Here is a 26,539-nt window from a genome sequence, read left to right as displayed (position 1 = left end):
GGTGCATCGACTCTTCTCCTCGCCCTAAAGCAGTTCATGTGGCATGGATGTCACTTAGATGGAGGCTGTTGGAAGTCACGCTGGTGACCTCACGAAAACCCCTTCGCCTTTAATGTTTAGATGGGTTTGTTTCTCTCGATCTACTGCCCGTGACTGTCTGATCCATGAAGAGTTTCCTGTAAAGTCCTGGACGCGAGGGTCGATATTAAAAGAACAGGTTGTCATCACAAGCTTCGCACTTCCCGAAAAAAGCTATAACTTCCTGGAGAAAGACAAAAAGAGGAAGAGCGTTAATATTCGTGCGCGGTTTTCTTGTTGTTCAGTATCGGTTAGAATGGTCTTGCATAGCAGCTTATTTTCTGACAGTAAAGAGAGAACTTTTAGTTTTTTCAGGTTCAGTAAATAATGGAGTTGTAAAGGAAGCGGCTAACGCACAGAGAGCACAATGAACTGAGGATTAAGGGCTTAGGATCTTGTTCTAAAGATTGGTTGCAAGTGAATGCAGGTAGTTTCACTATAATTTTGAAAATATAAAACGTACGTTTTTTTTCTTTCTGAAACTGCATTTTCATTTGGGTTGTTAAAGCAAGGTTTATATATATATATATATATATTAGGTTGTTCCCATCATTTTCTATGCAATGCATTACGCAGTGCACAACTCTAACTCCACTTTCACTTTCACAGCAGGTGTGTTTTGATCTCTCTGTGCACAAAACCCACATCCCACACCCTCCTGAGTTTGACAAACACACACAAGGAAGGTGACACGTCTTCTCTTCGATGAACACCTTGACTGTGGCCCCTTGTGTAAAAGTGTGCAACGAAAGCCTGCTTTTTAAAACTAATTTGAATGAATGTGTTCTTATTCAGTGAATTAAATTGGCATTTATAATGTTACGGAAGATTTATATTTCAAATAAATACTATTCTTTTGAATTTTCTATAAACATTTATCCTGTTGTTATATATATATAAGTTGCATCAGTTTACACAAAAAGTATTAGTCAACTGTGTTGTAGTAATAATAATAATTTATGTATTAACCAGCAATTCAGCATATTAGAACGATTTCTGAAGGATCATGTGACACTGAAGACTGGAGTCATGCTGAAAAATCAGCTTTACGTCTCAGGAATAAATTACATTTTAAATTATATAATAGAAAACTTTATTACTATTAAAAATATATATTTCACAATATCCGTTCACAAAATCTAGCTTCTCTTACTTTTTTACTTATTTTTCCTTATATAAATTAAAATTATTATTATTTTTTTTTTGGTGCATTGATTATTATAGTGTATTCTTGTAAAGGGAATTTTCTTTAGCCCTCGTTTTTCATTCATTGTAAAGCCAGCCAACCCATGTTTCTCAAATGAATACTCTGTAATCATCGTGTACAGTACTATGGGAATTTCTTCCCTGTAGAACTCAAGACAGGAAGCTCATGTCTGCTCCTTTAAATCACGCTGGAGCCGTTGAGTTTCTGAACAACAGGAAGTGCCCCTCGCTCCCCCCCTCAAAGACAGCTGCGACGTGGCCTGAAGAAAACAGTCACGCTTTACAGACAGGGCCCCGAAAGCCTTTTGGAAACCAAAATGCTGTTATTTTGTTAGCTCGGATTTGTTTTAGTCTGATTAATATTTGAGATAGTGGTCAAACAATAAGAAACAAAAACGAAAATGTGCTGAAACAAAAATGAAAGGTAGTTTTTCTTGTAAGACAAAATAATAAACTGAAGACTTTGTTGCGTAATGGTTCAGATGTTGGATTTGTGTCACATACACACTTAATCTGACAAACAGCTGGAGGAGACGCACTCAGCCAGAGCTGAATGTCAGCAGAGAGAGAGCTTATGAACACGGGCATCACAATGTTTCCATGCAGGCCTCACACACACACACACACACACACACACACACACATATATGGTTATTACATGTTTGTCTGTTTGTTTGTTTTCAGGTATAGGCTGGAGTCTGTGCATCTCCATGAGGTTTTGATACAGAGCAGGATGTGACATCAGAGGCCTTCACGTCTTCTGCTCGTGCGGATTGGGCATGAGTGAGGAGCCCCGCCCTCAGTCGCCCAGCTGACCAATCAGAATGTTCGAGGTGAAGCCTATGAGCGTGGAGAAGAAGGACACAGCTGCGGGAACAGGTGTGTGTGTGTGTGTGTGTGTGTTTTAATGACATGGGTATGACAGAGGTATTACAGTTTGAAGGTGGGACACTGCCAATGTCTCCGCAATTCAATAGGATTAAAAAAAACATACAAAATGGTGTTGTTGTTTTTTTTTTTTCAAATCTACAAATGCCTGTAGTTTCCTGTTAGGTGTAGGGTTGATGTAGGACAGTTTGGACTCTATAAAAACCCCATAAACGACAAATACCTGTGTGTGTGTGTGTGTGTGTGTGTGTGTGTGTGTGTGTGTGTGTGTGTGTGTGTGTGTGTGTGTGTGTGTGTGTGTGTGTGTGTGTGTGTGTGAGAGAGAAAGTCACAGGCTTTCTCCTGCAGTGAGTTATTAAACTGCTTCATCGGAGCAGATATTTAGCCAGAGCAACTCCAGCCTACATGAAAGAAATGAAGATAGGGAAACGAACCACAATTTAAAATCATTCTCAGTGTGTATGTGGGAAATCTTCATTGATTATGGTAGTCTGCTGGCTGATATTGTTATATTTGTTCAGACTGCGTCTGTATATAAATGTTTGAATGTTTATCCTTGCTGTCGTTTAAAGTGTGTGTCATGTAATTGCAGTGTGTGTGGTTTATTTCAGGGTAAATTTAGCATCTGAGTTAATTTCTGCTTAAACTCAGCAGGGTGTTGGTCACATTCATGTATCCTTTTTTAGTTTGAACATGCAAAAATATATTTGTATTATATAATGTAGTTTTTATCCCACTTCTAAATGAAGCATTTTAAATATATTTTAAATAAATATAATTATTAATAATATAATTATAAATGATTAACTTATAGTATAGTCATTCATTAATTTTGTATTTTTATATTAATTAATAATTTCTACATAATTATTGGAGTGCTTGACACAACTACAAAAAATGCATAATAATAAAAATGCCAATGCATTGAAAATCACACTTTTACATATTTAACAATACCGTCAGAATCCTGCTGCTTCACTAAAAATTATATTTGTTGAGGGAACAAATTAAAATGTCAAAATGCGATATCAGTTTGCCTCTTGATTTAGCTTTTTTTTGTTATTTAAACTTGTTTTGCCTTCTTTTTCAGTTCATATTAAGCCATCTTGCTGTGGTGGAGAAGCACTGCTCTACAATGACTGCATGCTTATAAATGAACTTTTCAACAAACCAGTGAACAATGTCAAATTATTCTCTGTGGTAATGAATTGGTTTGGTGAACATCTCCACACACGCATTCACCAAATCCTTCAAAACAAGTTTCTGATCACCAGATTGGCGTCCCTGGCATGTAAACGTGGATGCTCATTGGCTGATGCATCTGTGTGACATCTAGGGATGGGTCAGGATGATTCAGTTGTAATGCCACAGACTAATAATACAATGATTTCTTATCAGACAATAATGACTAGCTGCAGACATTGCATATTATTTGTTCATGGCTTTTTAAGCTCTAAAAGTTATTTATTTATTTTTACTCTTATGTCAAGGAAATAACTGTAACTGTGTCTTGACTTCATTGAACAGCAGATGGCGTGCATGGATTTGCATTGTGCAGCACTGTCTGTTCTGATGTGAGTGTGTGTGTGTGTGTGTTTGTAGATGAGGGCAGTAAGGTGTGTGACGGGGGAGTCAGTGGTTGCGGAGGGGATTCTCTGTATCTCTACGAGGGTCAGGACTGGGTCATCTCCCCCTCCTGCTCTCCAGAGGAACCCAGCGCCATCTCACCCATGCTGGCCGAGGAAACCTTCCGCTACATGAGTAAGTGTGTGTGTGTGTGTGTGTGGCCAAACACTGTTTGCACGCTGTTGCTGTTTTTGGAAAGCTTCCTCATAATTCAAAGAGTTAAACTACAGTCAGGGTGCACTTGAGTGTAGCCTGTTGTTTTTTTTTTTTTTTTTGGTCATTAATCTTGAGTTCCCTTGGTCATGTAAACCCTAACAAAATGTCAATGATTTTAAAAAAATATTCTTTAAAAAAAAAAAAATTTACATTAAGGAATTATTGAAATTTCTTTGGTAAATGTTCTAATTATGTAGTTGCATATTGTTACTTTGTTACTCCAATAAAAAAATGCTTGGTCTTATTTTTCACCTGAGGATTTGTGATATTTTGGATGTATGAAACAGTTAAATAAATCATATGCATAGGTTTAATTAATAAATTCAAAATAAAGCATATACTTTGAAAGGTTAAAGCGTTTAGCCTTTAAATGGTTTTATTGGTTTTTGGAATAAATAGTTTTGTATCAAGACACTGTAGGGAAAGTAGCTTATTGCTGGTGACCGGGTGAGCTTCTACCATACCATTAAAACGTAGTTTAGTTAGTAGCATTGCTGATGTTGCCCTACAGAGTGTGTGTGTGTGTGTGTGTGTGTGTGTGTGTGTGTGTGTGTGTGTGTGTGTGTGTGTGTGTGTGTGCCCGCCCATCCCTGGCAAGGGCACAGGAATTCAGTGGTCAGGTCTCTTAAGTGCAGCTGACAGCAGAGCCGGCCGGCCGGGCGTCACGGGGCGGGCGGGAGGGAGAGGGACAGATGGATGGATAGAGAGAGGAGAGGAGAAGAGCAGTCATGCCGGTGCTAAACATACAGAATGAGGAGCTTTATGACCAATATGCTGCAGAAGGTGAGACCACATTCGTACGTGCGCTGAGCATAAGGATGTGTGTGTTCGCGTGTTTTATTTTTAAGTGTCTGTGCCATTTACAGACGCTACAGGACTTCTGACAATGCAAGGTCATCTACAACGGACTGTGTGTGTGTGTGTGTGTGTGTGTGTGTGTGTGTGTGTGTGTGTGTGTGTGTGTGTGTGTGTGTGTGTGTGTGTGTGTGTGTGTGTGTGTGTGTGTGTGTGTGTGTGTGTGTGTGTGTCCTTGCACGATGGCACTGTCAAGCGTTTCCTCTGAGTTGTTGTTGTTGTGGCGGTTTTGTCGAGGGCGTGCGCTGCTCATTTTTGCAGTGAACGGGAAGTAGAGGCTCGTGTTTCTCTGTGTCTCCAGCACTTGTGCTGAGGTCATCTGTGACGGCTCTTGTTGTGCTGATGTCATCTTTAAAAGTCTGTCAGTGTCAAGCATGCTTCCTACAGGATAACCGCTGGTCTGTACTACATACCGTAGCAGCCTAGCGAGCTGCCTGCAGAGAATGAAAACGCTTGGGAGATTTAGCTCGTTTTTAACATTTACAACACTTAACATTTTAGTTTTGCACGTTTATTTGCGCACCGCTTACTTAAATACATTTATATATACATAAACGATGCATGTACTCCCGAATAAACGCAACTAAATTTGGCTGAATCAGCCTTCTTAGCGAGACACAACTCATCAGGGTTCAACAAGACATATGTTATGAATCAGTCTTGTTCTGCATTGATTTTTTTCTCTGCAGACCCTGCATTAGAAGTTATTGTCTAGTCAGGGGCCATCAGGGGTCAGAGTGGACGGGCTCTTATGTGTACGTGCTGGACCACTAACAAGTGAGGAGGGTATTTAGGGTAGCTCTGGAAAGAGGGGAACACGGCCAGAGACACGCTGAGACTTTTTGCCCTAGTTTCACCTAGTTGGATGATGATGATGTGATGCTAAAAATAACCTGAGAGGGCAGATGGAGGCTATTTCAGGGTTATGATCGGAGGGCTGAACACGAGAGGACAGGAACAAGAGCACAATATCATGATATATAGAGGGAGAGGCATAATAGAAGATCCCAGTTGGCCAGCTTATTAATGCAAATTCAACACATTTCATAAGAGCTAACATTTTCTGTAGTGTTTTTGTAACAAGATCATAGTAAAACCTTAGATGTCTCCTCATTCATTTATAAGGCTATATAAATTCAACTAGCAATTTTTTACAGAAATAGCCATTACAGTACATATTTAATTAATTCATTACATTTAAAGTCAGGATCAGATTAGTTCCATTTATCAGATTAAAGTTGGCAGATAATTATTTGTATTATTATTTTATTTTTATTTTTTTTGCAATTACAGCTAATGTAATTAAATCAGTTTTACAGAAGCTAATTATTTTTGTAATAGTATGTTATTTTATTTATACTGTCTCATATTTGTTCTATATGTTCATATTTTAAATTGGCTATAATTTATTGGCATTTTTTAGAGGAAAGTTTGGTTTGTTATCTGAAGTTGTATGAATTTTTATATGCTAATATCCCACTAAATAATATCTGTGTGTGTGTGTGTGTGTGTGTGTGTGTGTGTGTGTGTGTGTGTGTGTGTGTGTGTGTGTGTGTGTGTGTGTGTGTGTAATTTTTTGCAATATTGCCTTTCCATTAACTACATCGTGGATGGCGGGTCGCTCAAGATTACAGATCAGACTTCCTTGCTGCAGTGTTATTGTGTTCTGTCTTTATTAATTATGCAAAAGGCCAAGTCTCTCGTCTTGTCTAACTGTTTTGCAAGGGCCGTGATATCAGGAGTGAACTGACCGTCCTGACACCAGCTGATGTTTTACTGGAGCTCAAAGGTCTCTGCGTGTCTGTGATTACCAATGCGTCACTCATTGCTGAGGTTTCTTAGTTTATATATGGACGTCTGATCTGGATGTAGCGGATCAGAGCATCTGTGGCTGGACAGCGCAGACATGAGCGTTTCTGAGGCTAGTTGTTCACTTTCTATGTAATGAAGATTCAGTCACTGTGTTTTGAGGTCTGCATAGAGGATTGAGTTAATGTCAGAGACTCAGGATGCTTCAGTTGAGTGAAGAGTTCCCAGCTCACCATCTCTCCTTGGGTAAGTGTGTGTGTGTGTGTGTGTGTGTGTGTGTGTGTGTGTGTGTGTGTGTGTGTGTGTGTGTGTGTGTGTGTGTGTGTGTGTGTGTGTGTGTGTGTGTGTGAGCTGGGATTTTTTTTTGTAAATGTGTGGGAATTTAGCATATGAAGACAAGATGTACACTACCATTCAAAAGTTACTTATTTTTCTTTTTTTGGAGGAAATAAGTAATTTTAATCAGCCAGGAATTGTTACATTCATCAAGTGACCGTAAAATGCATTTGTAATCTTACAAAATATTTGTCTTCAAAGAATCCTAAACTAAAATATATTAGTTTACACACACATTGATACTGAAATGTTTCCTGAGCTGCAAATCAGCACATTAGAATGATTTCTGAATCAATTTTCACATAGAAAACGGTTTTGTTTTGTTTTTTTGTAATAATAGTTCACATTATTGCTGTTTTTACTGTATTTTTACTGTCTGGATGAGCATAAGAGACTTCTCAAAACTCAAAAATATTAAATCCTCTCTCACCCCAAACTTTTGAATGGTACATTTTCAGTTTCCATCCGTTTATTTGCACTTTATTCTTTTTTTTAAGCTGCTGGGTTAGATATAAAGATAATTAGAGTTCTGGTATTTACAGCAGGTTAAATATTTACCTGTCATTGTTTACTTGGCTGTAGTTTGGAGACGGGTCTCCTGTGTGTTTTATTTAAAGTCTAGTCAAGCGTTGGTCATAAACCAGAGAATCTCTTAATAAAGTGTTTCAGTCTAAATGACTCTGATTACAGGATAATATTCTCTATAAACCAAAACCATTAGGATGCATTCATCTTGCAGTTATGTGTTTATCATGTGGCACAGTCTGTTGTCATTTAAATGACTTTTTTTTGTCTGAACTGTAAATGTCTCTAGCGTCAGAGGTGTATTACAGTAACTCATCACACCAGCAGCAGTGATTAACGTCAGTGAGCGGGAAGGAATGGACTGGTTTCAGCGTTCAGCCCCTCGCTGGAGTTCACATGAACTCTACCCTAGATACTTCTCAAGACTTCAGCGAGGCTCGCTGGTGCAGAATTCACAAAGCATGTGCGTTAAATGAACTGATCCACAGCAAAAGCTATAGAGTATCCTTAAGCATCTGTGTAAACGTGTGTGTGTGTGTGTGTGTGTGTTTAAACCTAACCCAACTGCATTTATTTGAATCCAGGAGCGCTCACGGGACAGTGACTGCTGTCAGGTGCTTCATTACTCCTCTCTTATCCCTCTTTCTCTCTCTACGCTGGTGATGGTGTTTCTCATCTTCTCCCTTCGTTTGATTTTTACCACAATTCCTCAGCATCTAATATTTCTCTCTCTCTTCTTCTGTCCTCTCTCTTTCGTTCTCCTTTTCTCATTCCCTCTGCAGCATTTCTAGCTGTCGGTTCCTCTTATCCCCATAATGGCTCTAACAGCCTCTCTAAAGGTAACGCATGGCCTCGCTGATGTTTTATCTGTCTATTTTCCACTCTTCTGTCTTACAGTACGCCTGTCCTTCCTAGTTTGCGCTTCTGTTTTTGAGCTAGTATTTGACCTGAGGAAAACAGCATGTCTAGTGTGGTGTTAACTGTGCTGCAGTGTCCTACAGCGACCTGAAACTCACGTTAAAGAGGTCATATCATGGAAAATAAGAGTTTGAGATACAGGGAAGCACTTGAAACATGAACTGCAAGCACATTAACACAAATTTAGGTACAGCAGACAAATCTCTTCATTAATGTATATTTCAGCAAGCGATTTATCTGTCCATGCTGAATGAGAAAATGTTTGCTTTGTGCAACAAAATCAAGCAGGGGATGATACGTCTTGCTGATTTTGCATGTTGGTTGGAATGACTAGGATTTAATGCTTATCGGGGTTTTGGAACAGTAAACCACTTATATAAATGAGTCTTGATCTTGTGGCGCAATCTTGACAAAAAAAAATGTATATGGAAAATATGACCTCTTTAAAGTTCTAGTCTCTAGAGAGCTGTCGGTAGAGTAGAAGAAACTGACTTTAGATTTAGATCCATGTACGTTTACCATTAAATAGTTTGGGATCAGTAAGAGTTATTAAAAAAAGTCTCTTGCCAAGGCTGCATTAATTTTGACAAAAAAAAAAAAATATATATATATAATAATTTTTCAAATGGTACTATAGTGATATATAACTTGAAAGTGCTGTAAAATTAAATATTTATGAGGCAATTTTCAACATGTTTACTCAAGTTTTCAGTGTCATATGATCCTTTAGAAGTTATTCTAATACCCCGATTTGAGCTCAGAAAAAGTTTTTGTAAAAAAAGATGCATATATTTCCAGAATTCAGGTGAATAGAAAGTTTAAAAAGAAAGGAATTGATTTAAAGTTATGAATGAGATTGCCAATATTTTTGATCAATTTAATGCAGACTTGCTGAATAAAAGTATTAATAAATAAATAAAAATCTTTTGACCCCAAACTTTTGTACAGTAGTTTTTATATTGCATGCAATTAATAGTGAAGCTGAATACATGTGTTTTTGAATGCATTTCAGGTTTGTGCATGATGTTATTGCAGTGTTAGAAAGTGTGTGTGTGTGTGTGTGTGTGTGTGTGTATAGGGCTTGCCATATGGCATGTGGGTGTTTTTACACCTTGCTGTTTTGATTTGTCTCACTGAATATGCGCTGCTAGTGTAGTTTCCAGTATATTATTTTTTCCGCTTTTATCCTATCACCTCCACATTTCTATTGTCTGTCTCTCTCACCGTAGTCCTCAGCGCTGACCGGGTGGAGCAGATGACCAAGACTTACAATGACATCGACGTGGTCACACACCTCCTAGCTGAAGTGAGTGATTGGTCGGCAAACTGTGCGAAAGCGTTTATGTTAGTAACTGCTCCTGATCGACTGTCTGTTTGCATCACGAATGTTGTCCCGCAGAGGGATCGCGACCTGGAATTGGCCGCTCGGATCGGTCAGTCTCTCTTACAGAGGAACCACGTGCTGCAGGAGAGAAACGAATCTCTGGAGGAACAGCTAGCACAGGCCATAGACCAGGTACAACACATTTTGACTTGAGGCTAAATATAGGGATGTAACGATTAATGCTGCAATGAAACGCTTTAAATGCCTTATAATTTGTCTTAAAGGGATAGTTCACCTGAAAAGAAAAATTGCTGTTTATCTGCTTACCCCAAGGGCGTCCAAGATGTAGGTGACCTTGTTTCTTCAGACTAAGACTCTTTGCAGTCTGTCAATCATATAACGCAAGTCAATGGGCATGCAACCTTTAAGAGAAAAAAAACATCACAGACAAATCCAAATGAAACCCTGCGGCGATGCATTGATGTCCTAATTAGTCTGACAGTTGGTGCATAAAAAATGATAGGAATGCTGTTCAGTTTCTTGCACAAACCAATCGTTTCGTGTCTTTGGAAATCAGTGACTCGTCATGAGCCGCAGGGTTTAATTTGGATCTGTCTGTGCATGTTTCTTTAGTCTCATTGACTTTCATTACAAGAGTGAGTTAGAAATCTTCTTTACTGAATAAACAAAGTCACCTACATCTTGGACGCCCTGAGGGTAAGCAGATAAACATCACTTTTTGGGTGAACTATTCCTTAAAATCTCATTTTGTGAATCCAATCGCGACATCAACTGTGAATTGTAGCGTGAGTGAATCATTGCATCCCTAGCTAGATCTGTATAAGCCGATATCAAAGTCTCGCATCAGGTTCATCAGCTCCAGCATGAGTTGGCGAAGAAGGATGAACTCCTCCGTATGGTCGCGAGCGCCAGCGAGGAGAGCGAGACCGACTCCAGCTGCTCCACGCCGCTCCGTCACCCGGCGCCCGCCGGGGCCGCTCTCGCCCTCAGCCAGCTGGAGGCCCTCCAGTCCAAACTCCAGGAGCTGGAGGAGGAGAACCTGTCCCTGAGATCAGAGGTGCGTCGCGCTCTCTGCGTGATGTTTCTGAAGCGTAAGGGTTTTCTGAAAGCGTGACCTCTGGTGTTCTGCAGGCCTGTCACCTGAAGAAGGAGACCGTCACTTACGAGGAGAAAGAACAGCAGCTGGTGAACGACTGCGTTAAAGAGCTACGTGAGTATCTGCGGCGACTTTCAAAGCTCCAAATCAAGTTAAACCGCGTCTGTGTACTGTCTACATGGGTGCCTGCCTTTAAAAGCAGCTACATAAACCAAGTAAAACCTCATTAACTTTGTCACAAATGGACACTAATGGATTCTTTGTAAAGGCTTGTATCTGTGTGCAATTTTGGAAGTGCCTTTAAGCTTGAAGAGAGCCTATGATGCCAAAAAATGTTGGCCCGGGTGTCTCTTTAGGGTTTGATAGATAGCCATCGGCTGTGGTTATATGCAAGTGAATAGTCAGATTGATAGCTCAGTCTGAACAGGAAGCTTTCGTTGAACAAAATCATATGCATTTAGAAGAATAAACATCTATCAATGTGGAATGACTTTTTTCAATCATAAACATCCATTTAACCCTTTAATTTAACAAACTGGTCCATGATCGATTAATAATATTTGCTATAAAAGGTCTTTCTGGCATAAATGTCTGCTTTCTTTCTAGTTATATTGTCAGAGCAAAAAGCACATTTACATTCACACGTTTCTTGTGCTTGTTTAACAGGAGAGTCAAACAGTCAGATGGTGTCACTGACAGATGAACTCTCGCAGAAGAGCGAGGAGTTAATAAGACATCAGGAGGAAATCGCACAACTCCTCTCACAGATCGTCGAGCTCCAGCAAAGAGTGAAAGAGGTCAGGATATATGCCATATTAATTTTTTTTTTTTTACGTATATGCATTAAATTTGAATCAATAAAATTGATTGTATATGCATTAATGATACAAAAGATTTCTATTTCAAATTCTTTTAAACTTTCTATTCATCAAAGAATTATAGAAATTTATCATGGTTGGCACAAAAATTATTTTTTTTATATATATATATATATATATATATATATATATATATATATATATATATATTTTTTTTTTTTTTTTTTTTTTTTACGGTTTCATTGTTTTTTGTTTTGTCTTAATATTTTTGAGTTTAGTTTTTTTTTTGGATTTTTTTTTTTTTTTTTTTTTATCCAGGAATAAACAACATTTTAAATATATTCACATATAAAGCAGTTATTTCAAATAGTATTAACATTTCACAATATTGTTTTTATTTTTGATCTGAACGACATTCAAAAACTCATTTTACAACATTACTGTATGTTTCTATATATAATAGCAGATGTCCGTTTTTGTTTGTTAGCTGGCTCTAGAGAAAGAAGAGCTGAGAATTCACCTTCAGGCCTCAAAGGAAGCACAGCGGCAGCTCACGGCTGAGGTAAACCTCCACATCCTGTACATACAGCATGAACAGCTCTGCTTCTGAAAGCTGGATTAAGGCTGATCGCTCTGATTACAAACAGCCCTGTTTCACTTTAACACAGTGTTAGGATTAATCCGCTTGATTTAAGGTCTTTTAAACATTCATTTTAAAGTTCTAAGAGAAAGCAGCTTAGTCACTGTGACTTAGAAAAGGCTGTAAAGTCCGTCTTATCACTGCACTTCTGCTGAACTTATGAAATGTCTCCATAAAAGCTGGGGTGTTATAATAATTTACAGGAGCGAGTTGCTGTGACGATGGTGACCTGGAAGTGTTATGCTGATCGTGTAATCTCATGTATATCAGGATATTGATCTTGAGATGGCACGATAACACATTTTTCTGAAACAACAGATTGTCACAGAAGTAACCGCAATAAAAAATATTGTTGTCCTTTTTAAGACTTTTTTTGTACACTATAAAAGTAAAAGTTGTTCATGTCGTACAATAAGTAATACAGACCTGCTTTGCTGTATTTTAACACACACACACACACACACACACATACATGACCTGTGGAATATAAACGTGTCTGTGTCTGTGTCTGTGTGTGTGTGTGTGTGTGTGTGTGTGTGTGTGTGTGTGTGTGTGTGTGTGTGTGTGTTGTAGCTGAAGGAGCTGTCAGACAGGAATGCTGAGTGTGTGGGAATGCTACACGAGTCTCAGGAGGAGATTAAGGAGCTGCGCAGTAAGAACACGCCATCTGCAGGCCTGCGCAGACACCTGTCGCACGGACTCTATCCTATGGTGAGAGACGCAGATCTCTTGCTCCACTCATACACATCCGTCTGATATATTCTTAAACAAACAAAATCTGATGACTGTAACCAGCAAATACAATGCATTATTAGATGTTCTTAATTATCTGTAATAATTATACATTTATAAAAGTGGATGAAATTTGCTCTTTTAAATGGGTATGTATTGTGATTTCAGCTATAATTGAAAAGAATTGATGTATATTCAATTGCATTGTTAGAGACCTTATAATATTGTAACAAAATAGTGGTTCCAATTATTTAAAAACATGCGTTATGTATATAGTATAGGCAATTATAATAGGCATTTATAATATAGCATATAGACACCTAAACAACTCCCACAGATTTTGCATTTGCAGGCACAACTGACAAATTTTATTTCATTTTGTCGTATTTCATTGTGCTATTTAGTTTGTATATTTTTTTTTAAATTGTATTTCATTTTTGGTTTTTGTTGTTGTCTTTTCAGTAGATTTTATTTTTTCACTTATTCTATTTCATTGTTTTTATTTTTCTTTCATTTAAATTTTTTTTTTGTCTAATATATTTTTGAAAAAACTAATTTTATATATATATATATATATATATATATATATATATATATATATATATATATATATATATATATATATATATATATATATATTTATTTATTTATTTATTTATTAAATTTTTTTTTCTTCATTTAGTGTTTGTTTTTAGTTTAACGTAGCACACTTATTCTTTCATTGGACCAGTCTCTATCTCTCTGCTTTGGGTTACAATCGTTACTCATTTACGTCCTTCAGGATTCTTTGGCAGCTGAGATTGAAGGTACTATGAGAAGAGAGCTGAGTGTAGAAGAAGAAATTGCCTTCCAGGACCAGAGGTGACTCTCACCGTATCCCTTCACACACTGCGTTATATCAGTCGTTTTACCCTTCAGCAGCACTGACCTTTGACCTTTCTGCTCCGCCTGAAGGTCAACGCACAAGCGCGTGTTCCAGACGGTGCGGTCTGTGAATGAGTCTGTGATGAGAGCGTCTGCCGCAGTGCCTCCGATCCCTGGCTCCGCCCGCAGCGGCGTGGTCATGACCCCAGTGCCCTATCAATCACACACACCCAACACAGAGGAGCCAGCTGGAGATGTGGACGCCACCAAGTGAGTGCGACTGCAACATGTGTGTGTGTGTATACCCACAGCGCTTTGTTCTGCTTCTAACACGCATCCATCTTGTGTGTGCTGCAGAGAGAACTCTCGTCTGGGTCAGCCCGGCTCTCCCGGGGAAATGACCTCACATCGGCCCTAAACCGCCTCTCCCTGCGGAGGCAGAACTTCCTGTGCGAGCGACAGTTCTTTCAGGTCGAGAGAGAGAAGAAGCTGCAGGAGCTGGCGGCTGCCGAGTCGGAAGGGGGCGGGAGCGGCTGCAGTTCACCAATGGGAAGCACCGTCTCGTCTTTCACCAACCTATCAGAATTCTCCATCTCCTCCAGCTGTTTCAAAACATTTCTGCCTGAAAAACTGCAGATTGTGAAACCAATGGAAGGTGAGTAAAGGGTAGTGCGACGAAAAACAACTTTTAAACAGATAATCTAGTCCCTGTATGAGCATTTGGATAAATTTCTGCTTTTATCTTACATTTAATTTTCTCTGGTCAAATGAAGAGAGAAAAAAAAAAAATATATATATATATAAAAATTTTTTTATAAGTTTTATTGTTATACATTTAATTTTATTAATCAGTTAATATATTGGATTTAACAAACAAATTTTATATTTTTAAAAGCTATAAAAAGCTAAAAAATGTATACATTTTTGTTCTTAATAGAAAGATGTTTAATCAGTTCATGCATTTAATATCTAGAATTTAAAATGGTTTTAAAAGTGTATTAGTGTATTAATTAGTGTATTATCATAATTGTCTTATCATCAGTGACCCCATATGTTTGAACAGTAGTGTGTATGTATATATAAAAATAAAATGAACATAGATTAATAGATTCCATAGCAGTATGGATTGTTTGTTAATGATGCCTAATGTTAAATAATTGCACGGTATTGTATAGTGGTTGAGTATTTCTTCCTGTTGGCTTGATCTTCAGGTTCTCTGACTCTTCATCACTGGCAGCAGCTCGCTAAACCCCACCTGGCCACTATTCTAGACCCCCATCCGGGTGTAGTTACCAAAGGCTTCCGCCCTCTCCCTCAGGACAGTGTTTACCGCCTGGCTGACCTAGAAGAGGACGAAGACCAGGAGAAGCTGCCGTGGGAGCATAAGAGAAAAGAGGAGAAGCCACAGGATGCAAAGATAAAAGACGAAGAGGAGGAGGAGGAGGAGGAAGGAATCACATTTAACGTGCGCTCGTCGTCCACTCCAGAAGAGAAGAGAGAAAGGAGGCGTGTCCAAAGCCCGGCTAACGTCCCTCCCCTTCCTGCATCCCTCAGGAATTCCCCTGTGCCCCTAGCAACAGCCGTTTCCTTGGCAGCAGCAGTTAACCTGACGACCAGCGCTGCTCCTGCCGTTAGTTCTGGGGTCTCTGGGTCAGCAGCTCCACAGTTTGAGCTGAATCTCGGATCTAAAGTGCCCTCTACAGGTAAACCGCTCTCACTGCAAACTCCACTGCCTGTGTGTTTTCCGCTCTCTGTATACAATGCATGTTTGTTGATCCCTTTTTTTTACGTTTAGCTGTAAATCCTGGGAAATATCAGAGCTCCACTTTTTCCACATACACCTTCACTACCTGCCGGATCCTGCATCCCAGTGACAGCACACAGGTGACACCCAGGTAATCTATCACCCCTGATAAATGCTATATATTTGTATGAACACATCTGTTTGATCATATTACTGTTTTCTTTCTGTTTATCAGCTCTGCCTGCAGTCCTTCTGTAAGTGACAACACCCCTAGTTCTCTCCGGACCGGTCCCAGTACTCCAGTCACACCCTGCCGGTTAAGTCTGGGTGATTCTTTCCCCATTCGCCGTCCCGCGGCGCCCCCTGGTGGTCTCGCCAAGCTCCTGCTGGAGAAGGGCATCTCTGCTCAGGGTCCCGCCGCTGTGCCGGCACCCAAAAAGCCTCTTTCCCTACGTCTTCTTCCCAGCACTCCTCCAAACTCCCCCTCCCACTCCCCATGCCCCTCTCCCGTGCCCTTCGACTCCCGATCCACCTCTGCGGACAACTTCCTAGCGTCCCGTCCCGCCGAGCTCTTCCTGCAAGACGTCTACGGACTGAAACTCGGCCGTGCCCCGCGACCGGATCTCCTGAGCCCTGACCGATCTCCTCATGGGACCAAACCCGACTGCCACTCCGTCAACCTCGTGGAGCATCTTCGCAAGCTAGGCTTGGATAAAAGAGTCCTCCAAGGGTCAGATCCCGAAGGCACCCATCAGCAAGAATCTGCCACCTTCCTAGCAACAGGAGGAGGCAGCTTATTGGATGGGCTTCGGAGAAATCAAAGTCTGCCTGTGATGGTTGGCCGGCGCAGCGCATCCGTCTCCAGTCCGTCCTTTCCTGTCCCAGTCCCTCACCCTACCTCCCTGGCCCTTCCCACCCCACCATGGGGTAACCTAAACGAACCGCGCCGCACACGTAGACACGCCTCACTTTCCCAGGCCCCGTCCCACTTGCATAATTGATAAGGGTGTGGGCGTGGCCTCCGACAAACAGGCGATACTTTATATCAATCCCTCATATCCTTGATTAACCCATCTGTTTCCCGGAAAAAGAGGCTGAGAGACATTTAAGAATGTTTTTAAAGCACAAAAATGAAGTCAAAGTGTCTTGTTGCCATGTTTATGTTCAAATGAAGATTTTTAAAGGCCTTATAGCACTCGAGAGACTTCTAATGCTATTTTTCCTCCATTTAAGTCATCGCATTTATGTTCTGTCCTTTAACACGTGAGGCTGTGGAGTTGAGAAGTGTGGAATAGATGAAGAAGGGTTATGTACGTGTCGAGGGTTGTTGAATGTTGAATCAATGGAAAGCAAGTTAAAGGAATGCTGGAAATATGAAGGTTTCTGTAGGTTTAAAGTGAATTTTCTGTAACTTTGATTCATCCTAGTGAATCATATAGACAAGATTGAGGTGTTGAACACAAATGAAAATGGAATATGGCAAGTGAAATAAATGGTTGCATCTCCACAGCCTCATTTTAGGGCTTTGCCTTGATTCATTCAGCGGTTCCTGAGAGTTCCTCTCTGTTCGTCCTGTGTTATAGATAGCTAAAGCCTTTTAGACATTTAGTAGAACATCTACCTGCCATATTGTCTATTTTTGCAACCTTACAGGTGCAGGTGGAAGGTCTGAGCGAGCTTTGCATCCCTCAATGTGCTGGTGTATCTGGACATAAGCTCCTCCTATTTCTTTGCACTGAATTGGTTTTTGGGAATTTTTGCCACAAAAGAGCAGATCTGGATTGCTCAGGATATATTTGGGGTTGTACAGGCACTTGTTCTGCTAAAAGTAACCTTGTTCTAAACGGTGTGTTATTTGAAATAATATTCAGGGACTGTATTTAAGGGAAATTAGTGCTTTGTTCGTATGTGCACTCGCTGCAGATTATACTTTTTCAGTTTGGCTTAAAATGATTCTGCGACTGAAACCTGAAGGGAAGGGAGTTTGATTCTTTTTTTGCTCCAGGTTTCCATCTTTAATAGAATAGGATATGTTTTATCAGTCTATTCTCATTCTATTTGCATTTACTCCCCTTAAATACAAAGCATACAAATTGTATTTTTAGTGAATACGGAAACCTTTCTGAAGTAGCCCTGAAGATATCAACCACAGTTTTACATGGTCTTGACACTTAGACCATGACCTTTGACCCCTGAATGAATTCCTTAGTGACACCGATTGTGCTTCCTAGCCATCTTAACTTGTTTCTCCACTTTTCTCGTTTTTTGCACTTTTTTCATTTTTAACCAACTAGAATTGTGTTTTTTAGTAACTAGGCGTTACGCGTGTTATCTAACAGTAAGGTAAGACTAGATTATCTTAATACACTTAACCTGAGAGATAGCGAATATTATTTACTAACCATTCAGCTAGGAATGAGATTTTAATATATTTCATGTTTTTTTTTTTTTGTCGAGTTTGAGAAGGGACTCAAGTTTCAAAGACCTTTTTGGGTTTAAACCAAAATTATTTGTCTTTCTTGCCTGAATTGTCGTTTTATAAGCTAAACCGTACGTAAACGTGTTCGTTTTTGTGGTAAACTGACCTTTTGTGCTTTCTAGTAAATGACATGATGACAGCACAGGGAAAACCATGAGTTTGGTCCAGAAACTGTTACAGGAATGCCATTTTAATAAGCTTTTGTCAGCTATGCCAAGAATACAATCGAAACTTGGTAAAGTGAATCGCATTACCACCTCCTTCAGAATAATACCAGCATGCTTGCTGCTTCTGTACATCACTAGCTTTATCTCTAATCCCAGCTGAAGTGTGTGGTATTAAACGCATGATTTGATTTCTGCATCAAAGTGTCCTTATTTACATCCTGCTGTTGATGTCATCAGGCCCTCTGCTGCCATTGAGGTCAAAGGTCAATGCTTGAAGACGATGCCACAAGTTGTGACATCAAGCACCAGGTGATTTCTTTTGTGCTGTTGACATAGTAACCACGGCCTTAGTGTGTTTTCCTGTGCTTAGCTGTCAGAACCATGTATTAGTATGATTATCTTGTTTTTTTATAATAAAACCATCAAATTCAATGTTCTTGTCATTTCATTTTTCCATAAGTTTGCAAAATTTTTATAGTATAATGACAAAGTAATAATTTCCCTTCATGCACAAGTTATTTTGCTTAACATGAATAATTATTTCATGTGAAGAGTCTAGAAGAGAAAAATAAATTACATTTTGCAATAAAAATCAAAACATCTTTAGAATTAAAGCAACAAGTTTTAACATGTCAAGTATGAATATCATTGTTATTACTATGAAATATTTAAGTGAGCTATAAGCCATGAAAGTAAAATGCTAAATTTTGGCACAAGAATATTTTTTATCTACGGTGTAATTTCATATTTTTAGGTACATTTATTTTTTATAATATAATCATTTTTTTGGCAGATTAAAAAAAAAAGGTCTAGACAAAATGATTACCATGGTTGTATTGCAGAAATGAAAAAAAGACAATTGTACAAGTTACTAGAGGTGTTAAAGTAATATAAATTTGGAGGGGAGAAGTACTGAATCTTTATGAAAGATAATTTTGATCTTTCCAATAGCCTTGATTCTTTTCATTTTGATTTCGGAATGAAATATGACCTGCATGTTTTTTGTGAGATCACAAAGGACAGATTTTAATGCTGTCTGACGCGGAGCTGAACTGTCCCATGGCAAAATCCAGCCCCACGCCGACCCCACAGCCCACCCCGAATGCGGCGTACAGCGATGGAGGGAACAGCCCTTGAAAAGTGTGGAGAGGAACCAACTCATCATCCACGCTATAGAAAGTCAGAGTCCCTGCGGTCCTGTCCAGAAACACCCCGACTCGAGGGCTGTAGGTCACAGGGATCTCCACCTTCTGATTGGCGTGCATGGCTGCGCAGCACATGTCTGACAGCTCCAAGCTCCACGATTGGCCGTTATACCCGAGCCCCGCCCCCGAATCCGCCCCTTTGCGGGACATGGACCCGCTGACTACACCCAGAGAGGAACCACGCCCCCTCCACTCCACCTCCCAGTAGCAGCGGTCGGAGGAGAGGGGCTGCAGACAGAGCACCTGCGTCCAGCCGTCGAGGCGCTGAGGGACGTCTGGGTACGGCTGAGAGGTCTGCTGAAGGGTGGCCGCCGTGTCTTCGTCAGACAAGACCAGACGCCGATGGGCCGTGTTCGGATCCAGGGTCAAATCACAAGCATCTAACAGAAAGAGAGAGATACAGATGAGAAAATCATCCTGAAACGGAATGAAAAGTCAAGATATGTGAGAAAAACTCACACTGCAGGAACTCGTCTCTGGTTCTGGGCTCTGGGGCCTGAATACTGTCAATGTTAATTTCTCTCACTGTAAAAAAAAAGAATCAGACAAAAGCAACAGGACATATGGAAATTTACATCTAAAAAAAGAAGGATCTATCAATCAATCTATCGTTCTATTTAACAAACTACCCATCCAACATCCACCCACCCATCCATCCATGTGTGCATCCACCCACACATCCACTTATCCATCCACCCACCTATGTATCCTTCCTTAGATCCACCCATGTATCTATCCATAAATCCTCATATCCACCTATCTATCCATCTACACATCCTTACATCCACCTAATCATCCATCCAACCATGTATCATCCACCCATCCATCTATCCATCCATACATCCGTCTTTCATAATATGAAGTGTGTAGTGTGAAAGATGGTGTAAATGCTGACATGTGGGAAAAGCAGGATTGACGACTGGACTGTCAGTAGGTGAGTCCAGGAACAGCCCAGGATTCACTGTACGGAGAGACAGACAGAAACAGAGCGAGACGGTCATTAAACAATCTGACTACATTTTAACTAGCAGTAAAGCTACAAACAAATAAAAACCTTAATATTACCTTCTGTAGGCTCTCCCCCTGCAGAGAGAAGAGAGGTACGGTCACTATTAGTTGTAAGATATGCCAAATGCGTGGGTTTGTAGTATTTATTAGTAAAAACAATATTTTAAAATGTTATTTTATTTAATTCATATATGACATAAAGCAGAATTTTCAGCATCATTACTTCATCTTCATTTTTTTAATATATAATATATATTTTATTATTTATTACTTTTACTATTAAAAATAGTTTTATTATTTAAACGACAATGTAGTTTTTCCATCACGGCTTTTAAATGCATTTTTAAATTATGTAGATGGAAAATTATATACATATACTAAATTAAAATGATTTTATTTAATGTACAATTTCAAATAGTGAGTGACTTACAGGCACTGGCACGGGACAGGCTGCGAGGTCTCACTGACCCGCCTCTTGGATAGTGGGCGTGGCCTCTTTCACTGCGAGTGATTGAAATGTGACATGACATCACGAAATACTTTAATGATACAATGATGGCAATTTTCATTTAACAGTTTAAGAAATTAAATACAATGGACATTTATCTCTGTGCTGCTAAAAACATGCTTGAAAATGCAAACAAAAATAAAGAGAACATTACTTGATACATATATATACACACACATATACATATACATACATATATATATATACATACATATATATATATATATTCTTTTACCACAGTGCACATGAGCGGGTAATTTATCGCATTTATCTCGTCGCTAGACAAACCAGAATGACTAGTAATGGTTTCATTGTGTGAGGGTTTATGTGTGCTTATTTTAGCAACATATCCGTCCTGAAAGGTTAGTCCTATAGAAAGCAACAGAACTTTATTATTATATGTCCTTATTTAGACGCTGTGTGTACTTTCCGCTCACCTGTGTCTTGTCTCTTCCTCCTGTTTCTGGGTAAGAGAGAGCTCAGACTCCATCTGTCCGCTGATGAAGAACAGAATGAGGAAATGTATAAACGGCACTAGAAACACAACATCTTGATTTGATTGTAGAGCGTGTTTGAGCTGCTGTCACTCACATTGTCTGGCCGGCTGCTGTCGGTCCACAGCGTTTGATCTCTGCTGTGAGGGACTCTGAGCTTCTCCGTTGACTGTCACGAGGGAAAACAGACACTAACGTGATGCAATTCTTAAAAGCGCCCGTGTTGACTTTCAATAATCATGAATCCAGCGTCACCTTGTTCTCTGTCCTCTCTCTTCAGTCTCGGTCTGATTGAACTCAAACTCCAGCGGTCTGCTGGCAATGAAAAGGAAAACAGCTTTAAAAGTCGTGTACTTGGTTCAGAAAGAAAGTGTCAGGGACAATATCTGGACCTAAATGCATGCGTCGTCTCACCTTGTTCTTCATCACGTGTGTTTCTGCTCTGTGTGCTTTGACGTCTTTGAGAGGCCTGATTTTCTCTTTCTTTACAGAGATAATAAAAGAAATTGACACATGGGTGAATGTGACGACACACCGAGCCATAACTTTATAATATGTTGTATCGACATTAAAACTCACCCTGATCTCGGTCTTCTCCACTCGGTCTCCCTCTTGATCTCACTGAACTTAAACTCCAGGTATCTGCTGAGAAATCGAATAAACAATGAGCAAAACTAAACCAGACAGACTACTGTTTTAATATCTTTATGAGTGCGTTTTCTTCTCACCGTTATTGTTTTCTCTTTCCTCTCTTCTTTGTGTTTCTCTTGGTCTCAACGAACTGCGGTTTTTGTCAGCTGCAGAGTGAGAACCTGAACTATGAATGACGTACTATAGATGATTACAGACAAACTGTAAATGTGTGTGCGAGACGCGTGTCTTACGGTCATCTCTCTCCTCTCTCGGGGATCTGGATGATCTTGGGGAGTTTGGAACACCTCTGTTAACTGACACAAACAAATATCGATATAGAAACTATTTAAAATCCTATATACAACTGCACAAACTCATTTCAAACATTTTAAAAGTTAAAAGTCAGCTAACGGTCTTACCTCTTGGATCATTGTTCCTGACAGCTTGTGTACGCGTGTTCACTGAAGAAAGAAAACTATTTACAGCACAACTGATATTGGATTTGATCAAATAAAATAAGTTTAATTATATAAGATTAAATGACCTGTTCCTCGTGAGCTTACTGAAGGCAGAGGTGGGGGTCCTGAAAAGGTAAAACAATTAATAAAAATATAAAATAATTAATTAAATTAAAAGTAGCTTTGTCTTCATACCTTGTGCACGAGTGGCTCTGGCTCCTTTTCCAGAGAACACTGTAATGGAAAAAAAAAAAAAAAAAAAAAAAAAAAAAAGTTACAATTATATGCATTGAATTTTGTTTTAATTTCTAATATATATATATATATATATATATATACACACACACACACTTAAATATATATTTAAAATTCATTAAAATAATTTTCTTTATTATCATTTCTTTTTATATTGGCATTGCGTTAAAGTGATAATTTATTTTTTTTTTTTCTTCAAATCAGGTCTGTGGAGATATTTCAGTGAATTCAAGTGTTCCAGTCAATTTGGCGAATTTGTCACCGAATGAACTCACGTTTCATTATTCCTCCTGCTTTCTGTCCGCTGCGGTCTGCTACGGTGAACGCTGTGGTGTTGTACACTGAGGAGAGACACAGATGGTGACCCAGTGCATGACAGCGGTTCAGTGTGTGTGTGATTGTGAGGCCCGAGTGCGTCTGTACCCGTCTTGTTGATCTTGTCCAGCTCCTGGTCACACATCTCCTCCACTTTCTCCCTCAGCTGGATGACGACGCTCCTGACGGGATCAAACGTGGCTTCAGGGTTCACGGTTACAGCTCCCAGATCTCCTCCGTCCAGCGGGCAGCACAGAGAACGATACGTCTGTGGGGACGAGGTAAGACAAGATCAATCATGTGCTCTCTGTGACATCAGCGTCACCAAATCAAATGCAACCATCATCAGACCTTCAAGAAGTGGATATTGTCCTGGCAGCTGATGATCTCTTTCAGTTCTCCGTCTTTTTTCTTCAGCTGTTTGACCTCTGACTCCAGTTTGGTCACCACTTCCTGGGCCTCGTTGAGTTTCTCCTGCGCGGTGGAGACCATCACGTCCTGAAGCAGCTCCAGCATCCGCTGCACTGACTCCTGGAGCTCCAACAGGACCACGTCCGCTTCGTCCCGCACCGTATCCGAGGACCTCTGCACTCACAGAGAGAGGACGCTCAGACCAGAAAGTACACATACTCTAAACGTCATTCCAAACCCATAAGACCTGGGTTAGTCTTCATAACACAAATTCAAATATTTCAAACGAAGCCTAAGATGTTTCAAGATGACAAAATTGTCTTTTGAAGAGATTTGATTGCTTTCCCTGGTGAAAATTCAGCCTATGCTGTTTGAGCTAGTTGCTTAGGTCCAGCACATGACCAGCTCAAACCAGCAGCCATGCTTCAAAGCCTACCAAACAAGCATATGCAGGTTTTTGTAATATTCAGGCTTTTTGGCATATATTAACACACATATTAGATGAACACTGAAGCTTGTGTGCTTGTCATCGGTTCTCCTGCATGCATGCATCCATCCATACGTGATGTGCTCACAAGTACTCTACTGGTCATTGTTCAGAAGTAAATAAAAGTTAAATCTGTTCATGCAAACCATTGAATCTCTTCAAAAGTCTTGAATTAAGCCAACACATCTTTATGACCTTTTCGGATCCTTTAACCAAAGCCTTATGAGTAAACGCTAAACTTTTGAACGTGCTAGACGCAACTCACCAGGAGAATATGCTTCTATAATCTTGTATAATGTTTTTTTTTTTTTTTTCTTGGGTGTCATAAATATTTACCGTGAGTGTGTCTAAGACTCTCTTCATGTCTTTCAGTTCTCTCTCTCTGTCTTGGAGTCGCTGATGGTTCTCAGACAGAACTGCGCCCAGCTCTTTCTAATTCAAAAACAAAGATTAGCACACATAACAAGAGCTCAGGACAGACTGGAATGAGTTCATCAGTACTTAATCAGTAATACAACACGTCAGGCTAAAGCTAAAGGTGCGTCAGGCTGTTCAAACAGTGAAAGAGCAATTCTCTGATGTTTTTACAGGTCTCAAATATAAAGAATGAATTTATTTACCATAACTACATTGAGGAATAGCACTATTAAGTTCATTAAAATTATTGCCAATTATTATTTGTGTTACAATAAATGGCCTTAAGTAAAATTCTGCAAAGTAAATAATTAAAAGAAAATAAATGTATGCATCACAGCAATATGATAACATACAGGATATTTACAGAGTTGCTAAAAATTTAATTTTTCAATTATCCCATAGCAACTTTTATACATCTGATATAAATTTATGCTACATATACAAATAAAACACACTTAATATTGGCTTACAAGCAATATGGCACCAACATATTGTGCAACCATAATTATAACGCTGCTAAAAATATTATGATTATTCCATGTTACGGTTATGCGTTGGTTCAAATCTCTAAGTAACTAAATGTAACATGTTGAACCTAGTCAACACACAGAAAATGTGTTGCAAGGCAAACTATGTTAACTGATCCGATCAAATTATTTCTATCTGTGAGGATGTTTGACGGTCCTCACCTGCTTCTCGTTTCTCTCAGCTTGCGTGGAGACGCTCTCGTGACCTTTGTGCTGGTTACTGGTGCACAGCCAGCACACGTACATCTGACAGGAGCGGCAGAAGAACTCCTGCAGGTATTTGTGCTCGGGGCAGATCTTCTGGCTCAGGTCACCGGTGGGCGCGATCAGCTCGTGGTTCTTCAGCTTCTCCTGCGTGTTATGAGGCTTCAGGTGAGTCTCGCAGAACGATGCCATGCACACCAAGCACGTCTTCACGGCGGCTCTGGGCTGCGGGCAGCGGTCGCAGGGCACCGCCGAGCCTGGCAGCTTTTTCGACGCCCCTTTGCTGCGAGCGCGCGCGCGCTCCGACGCGGAGGACGCCGCGCTCCGCGCGCTCTTGATGGACTCGCGCCCCGCGGAGCTGAGGGCCCCCCGGCGGAGCTGCTCCACGGCCTCGGCCAGCATGGTGTTCCTGCAGAGAGTGGGGCGAGGGTTGAAGGTCTGCCGGCACTCCGGGCAGCTGTGGGTGCCGTTTTTCTTCCCTTCGTTGTCCCAGTAATCCGCGATGCAGGCCATGCAGTAACTGTGACCGCACGGGATGGTCACGGGGTCAGAGGGCAGATCCAGACACACGGGGCAGTTGAACTGCTCCTCCGTCCACAGTCGAGCACTCATTCCGAGTGTGTATATTCAATATGAAGTTACAAAAAGTAAAGTTAAGTCTAATGTAGGCGACCCCGCGCGTACCTGAGACCGAGTGTGTGTAAATGCCCCAGCTGTGAGTGTGTGTGTGTGTGTGTGTGTGTGTTCTCCGGTCTGACTGGATGAGGGTGAGACTCTACCTGAGCAGGTTTGGGGAGAAAATCAGGCCCGCTTTCGCATTCCTCTTCACGCGCACGTTGCACAACATGTGTAGGAAGTAAATGAATGAAGTAAAATAAAATACGCATAATAGATTTTCTGAGGGAAAAGCGGTGGTTGCCAGGGTGTTGCTGCGCGGTTGCTAAGGTAAAAAGGTGAAGGGCGAATAAAAAAAGTCAATGTACGTGACGCAGAGATTAGCTCCGACCCTAATTAAACACACTCGAAGCAGCTAATCAAGGTCTTGCTAGCTTCCTCGCAGGTGTGTTGAGCTAAACCCTGCAGGACACCGTTAAACACTTTATTTACGAAAATGAATTACAAAATGTGTAATGCGTACCCTTTAAGAAATACTAACACTGTTCAAACACTATTAATAAATTGCAATACAGCCTGTCCCTGACACAAATTCGCGTCGTTGTTTAAAAGGCACCCAATGCAAGTAGTCTCCTTCATCCTGTTTTCTCTCTGTATGAT

The 26,539-nt window shown here is 40.2% G+C and overlaps 2 protein-coding genes across 2 annotated transcripts in view; one reads left to right on the top strand and one right to left on the bottom strand.

The window, feature by feature from the left end:
- Window positions 1–18,774, top strand: part of trak2 (trafficking protein, kinesin binding 2) — a 20,345-nt gene extending 1,571 nt beyond the window's left edge. The window contains 17 exon segments of the mRNA XM_043241497.1: window positions 1,969–2,163; window positions 3,775–3,933; window positions 8,322–8,378; window positions 9,687–9,763; window positions 9,857–9,973; window positions 10,650–10,859; window positions 10,934–11,012; window positions 11,565–11,695; window positions 12,204–12,278; window positions 12,930–13,067; window positions 13,870–13,949; window positions 14,043–14,222; window positions 14,310–14,341; window positions 14,344–14,607; window positions 15,164–15,655; window positions 15,748–15,847; window positions 15,932–18,774. Of these exon segments, the coding sequence (XP_043097432.1) occupies window positions 2,109–2,163; window positions 3,775–3,933; window positions 8,322–8,378; window positions 9,687–9,763; window positions 9,857–9,973; window positions 10,650–10,859; window positions 10,934–11,012; window positions 11,565–11,695; window positions 12,204–12,278; window positions 12,930–13,067; window positions 13,870–13,949; window positions 14,043–14,222; window positions 14,310–14,341; window positions 14,344–14,607; window positions 15,164–15,655; window positions 15,748–15,847; window positions 15,932–16,697 (3,012 nt within the window). The 5' untranslated portion in view covers window positions 1,969–2,108 and the 3' untranslated portion in view covers window positions 16,698–18,774.
- trim25l (tripartite motif containing 25, like) lies at window positions 18,118–26,539 on the bottom strand. Its single transcript, XM_043241498.1, is given in 21 exon segments — window positions 18,118–19,927; window positions 20,007–20,072; window positions 20,443–20,508; window positions 20,613–20,630; window positions 20,986–21,024; window positions 21,027–21,056; window positions 21,501–21,560; window positions 21,655–21,726; window positions 21,813–21,872; window positions 21,972–22,040; window positions 22,137–22,202; window positions 22,286–22,354; window positions 22,442–22,504; window positions 22,610–22,651; window positions 22,735–22,773; window positions 22,844–22,882; window positions 23,179–23,244; window positions 23,327–23,486; window positions 23,570–23,803; window positions 24,453–24,548; window positions 25,223–26,539. Coding segments are annotated over 21 exon segments (2,583 nt in total). The 5' UTR covers window positions 25,877–26,539; the 3' UTR covers window positions 18,118–19,352.

The sequence above is a fragment of the Puntigrus tetrazona genome, chromosome 6 (assembly GCF_018831695.1).
Source record: "Puntigrus tetrazona isolate hp1 chromosome 6, ASM1883169v1, whole genome shotgun sequence".
NCBI classification, from domain to species: Eukaryota; Metazoa; Chordata; class Actinopteri; order Cypriniformes; family Cyprinidae; genus Puntigrus; species Puntigrus tetrazona.
The sequence above is the reverse complement of the archived record's forward strand: the minus strand, read 5'-3'. Positions and strand labels throughout refer to the sequence as shown.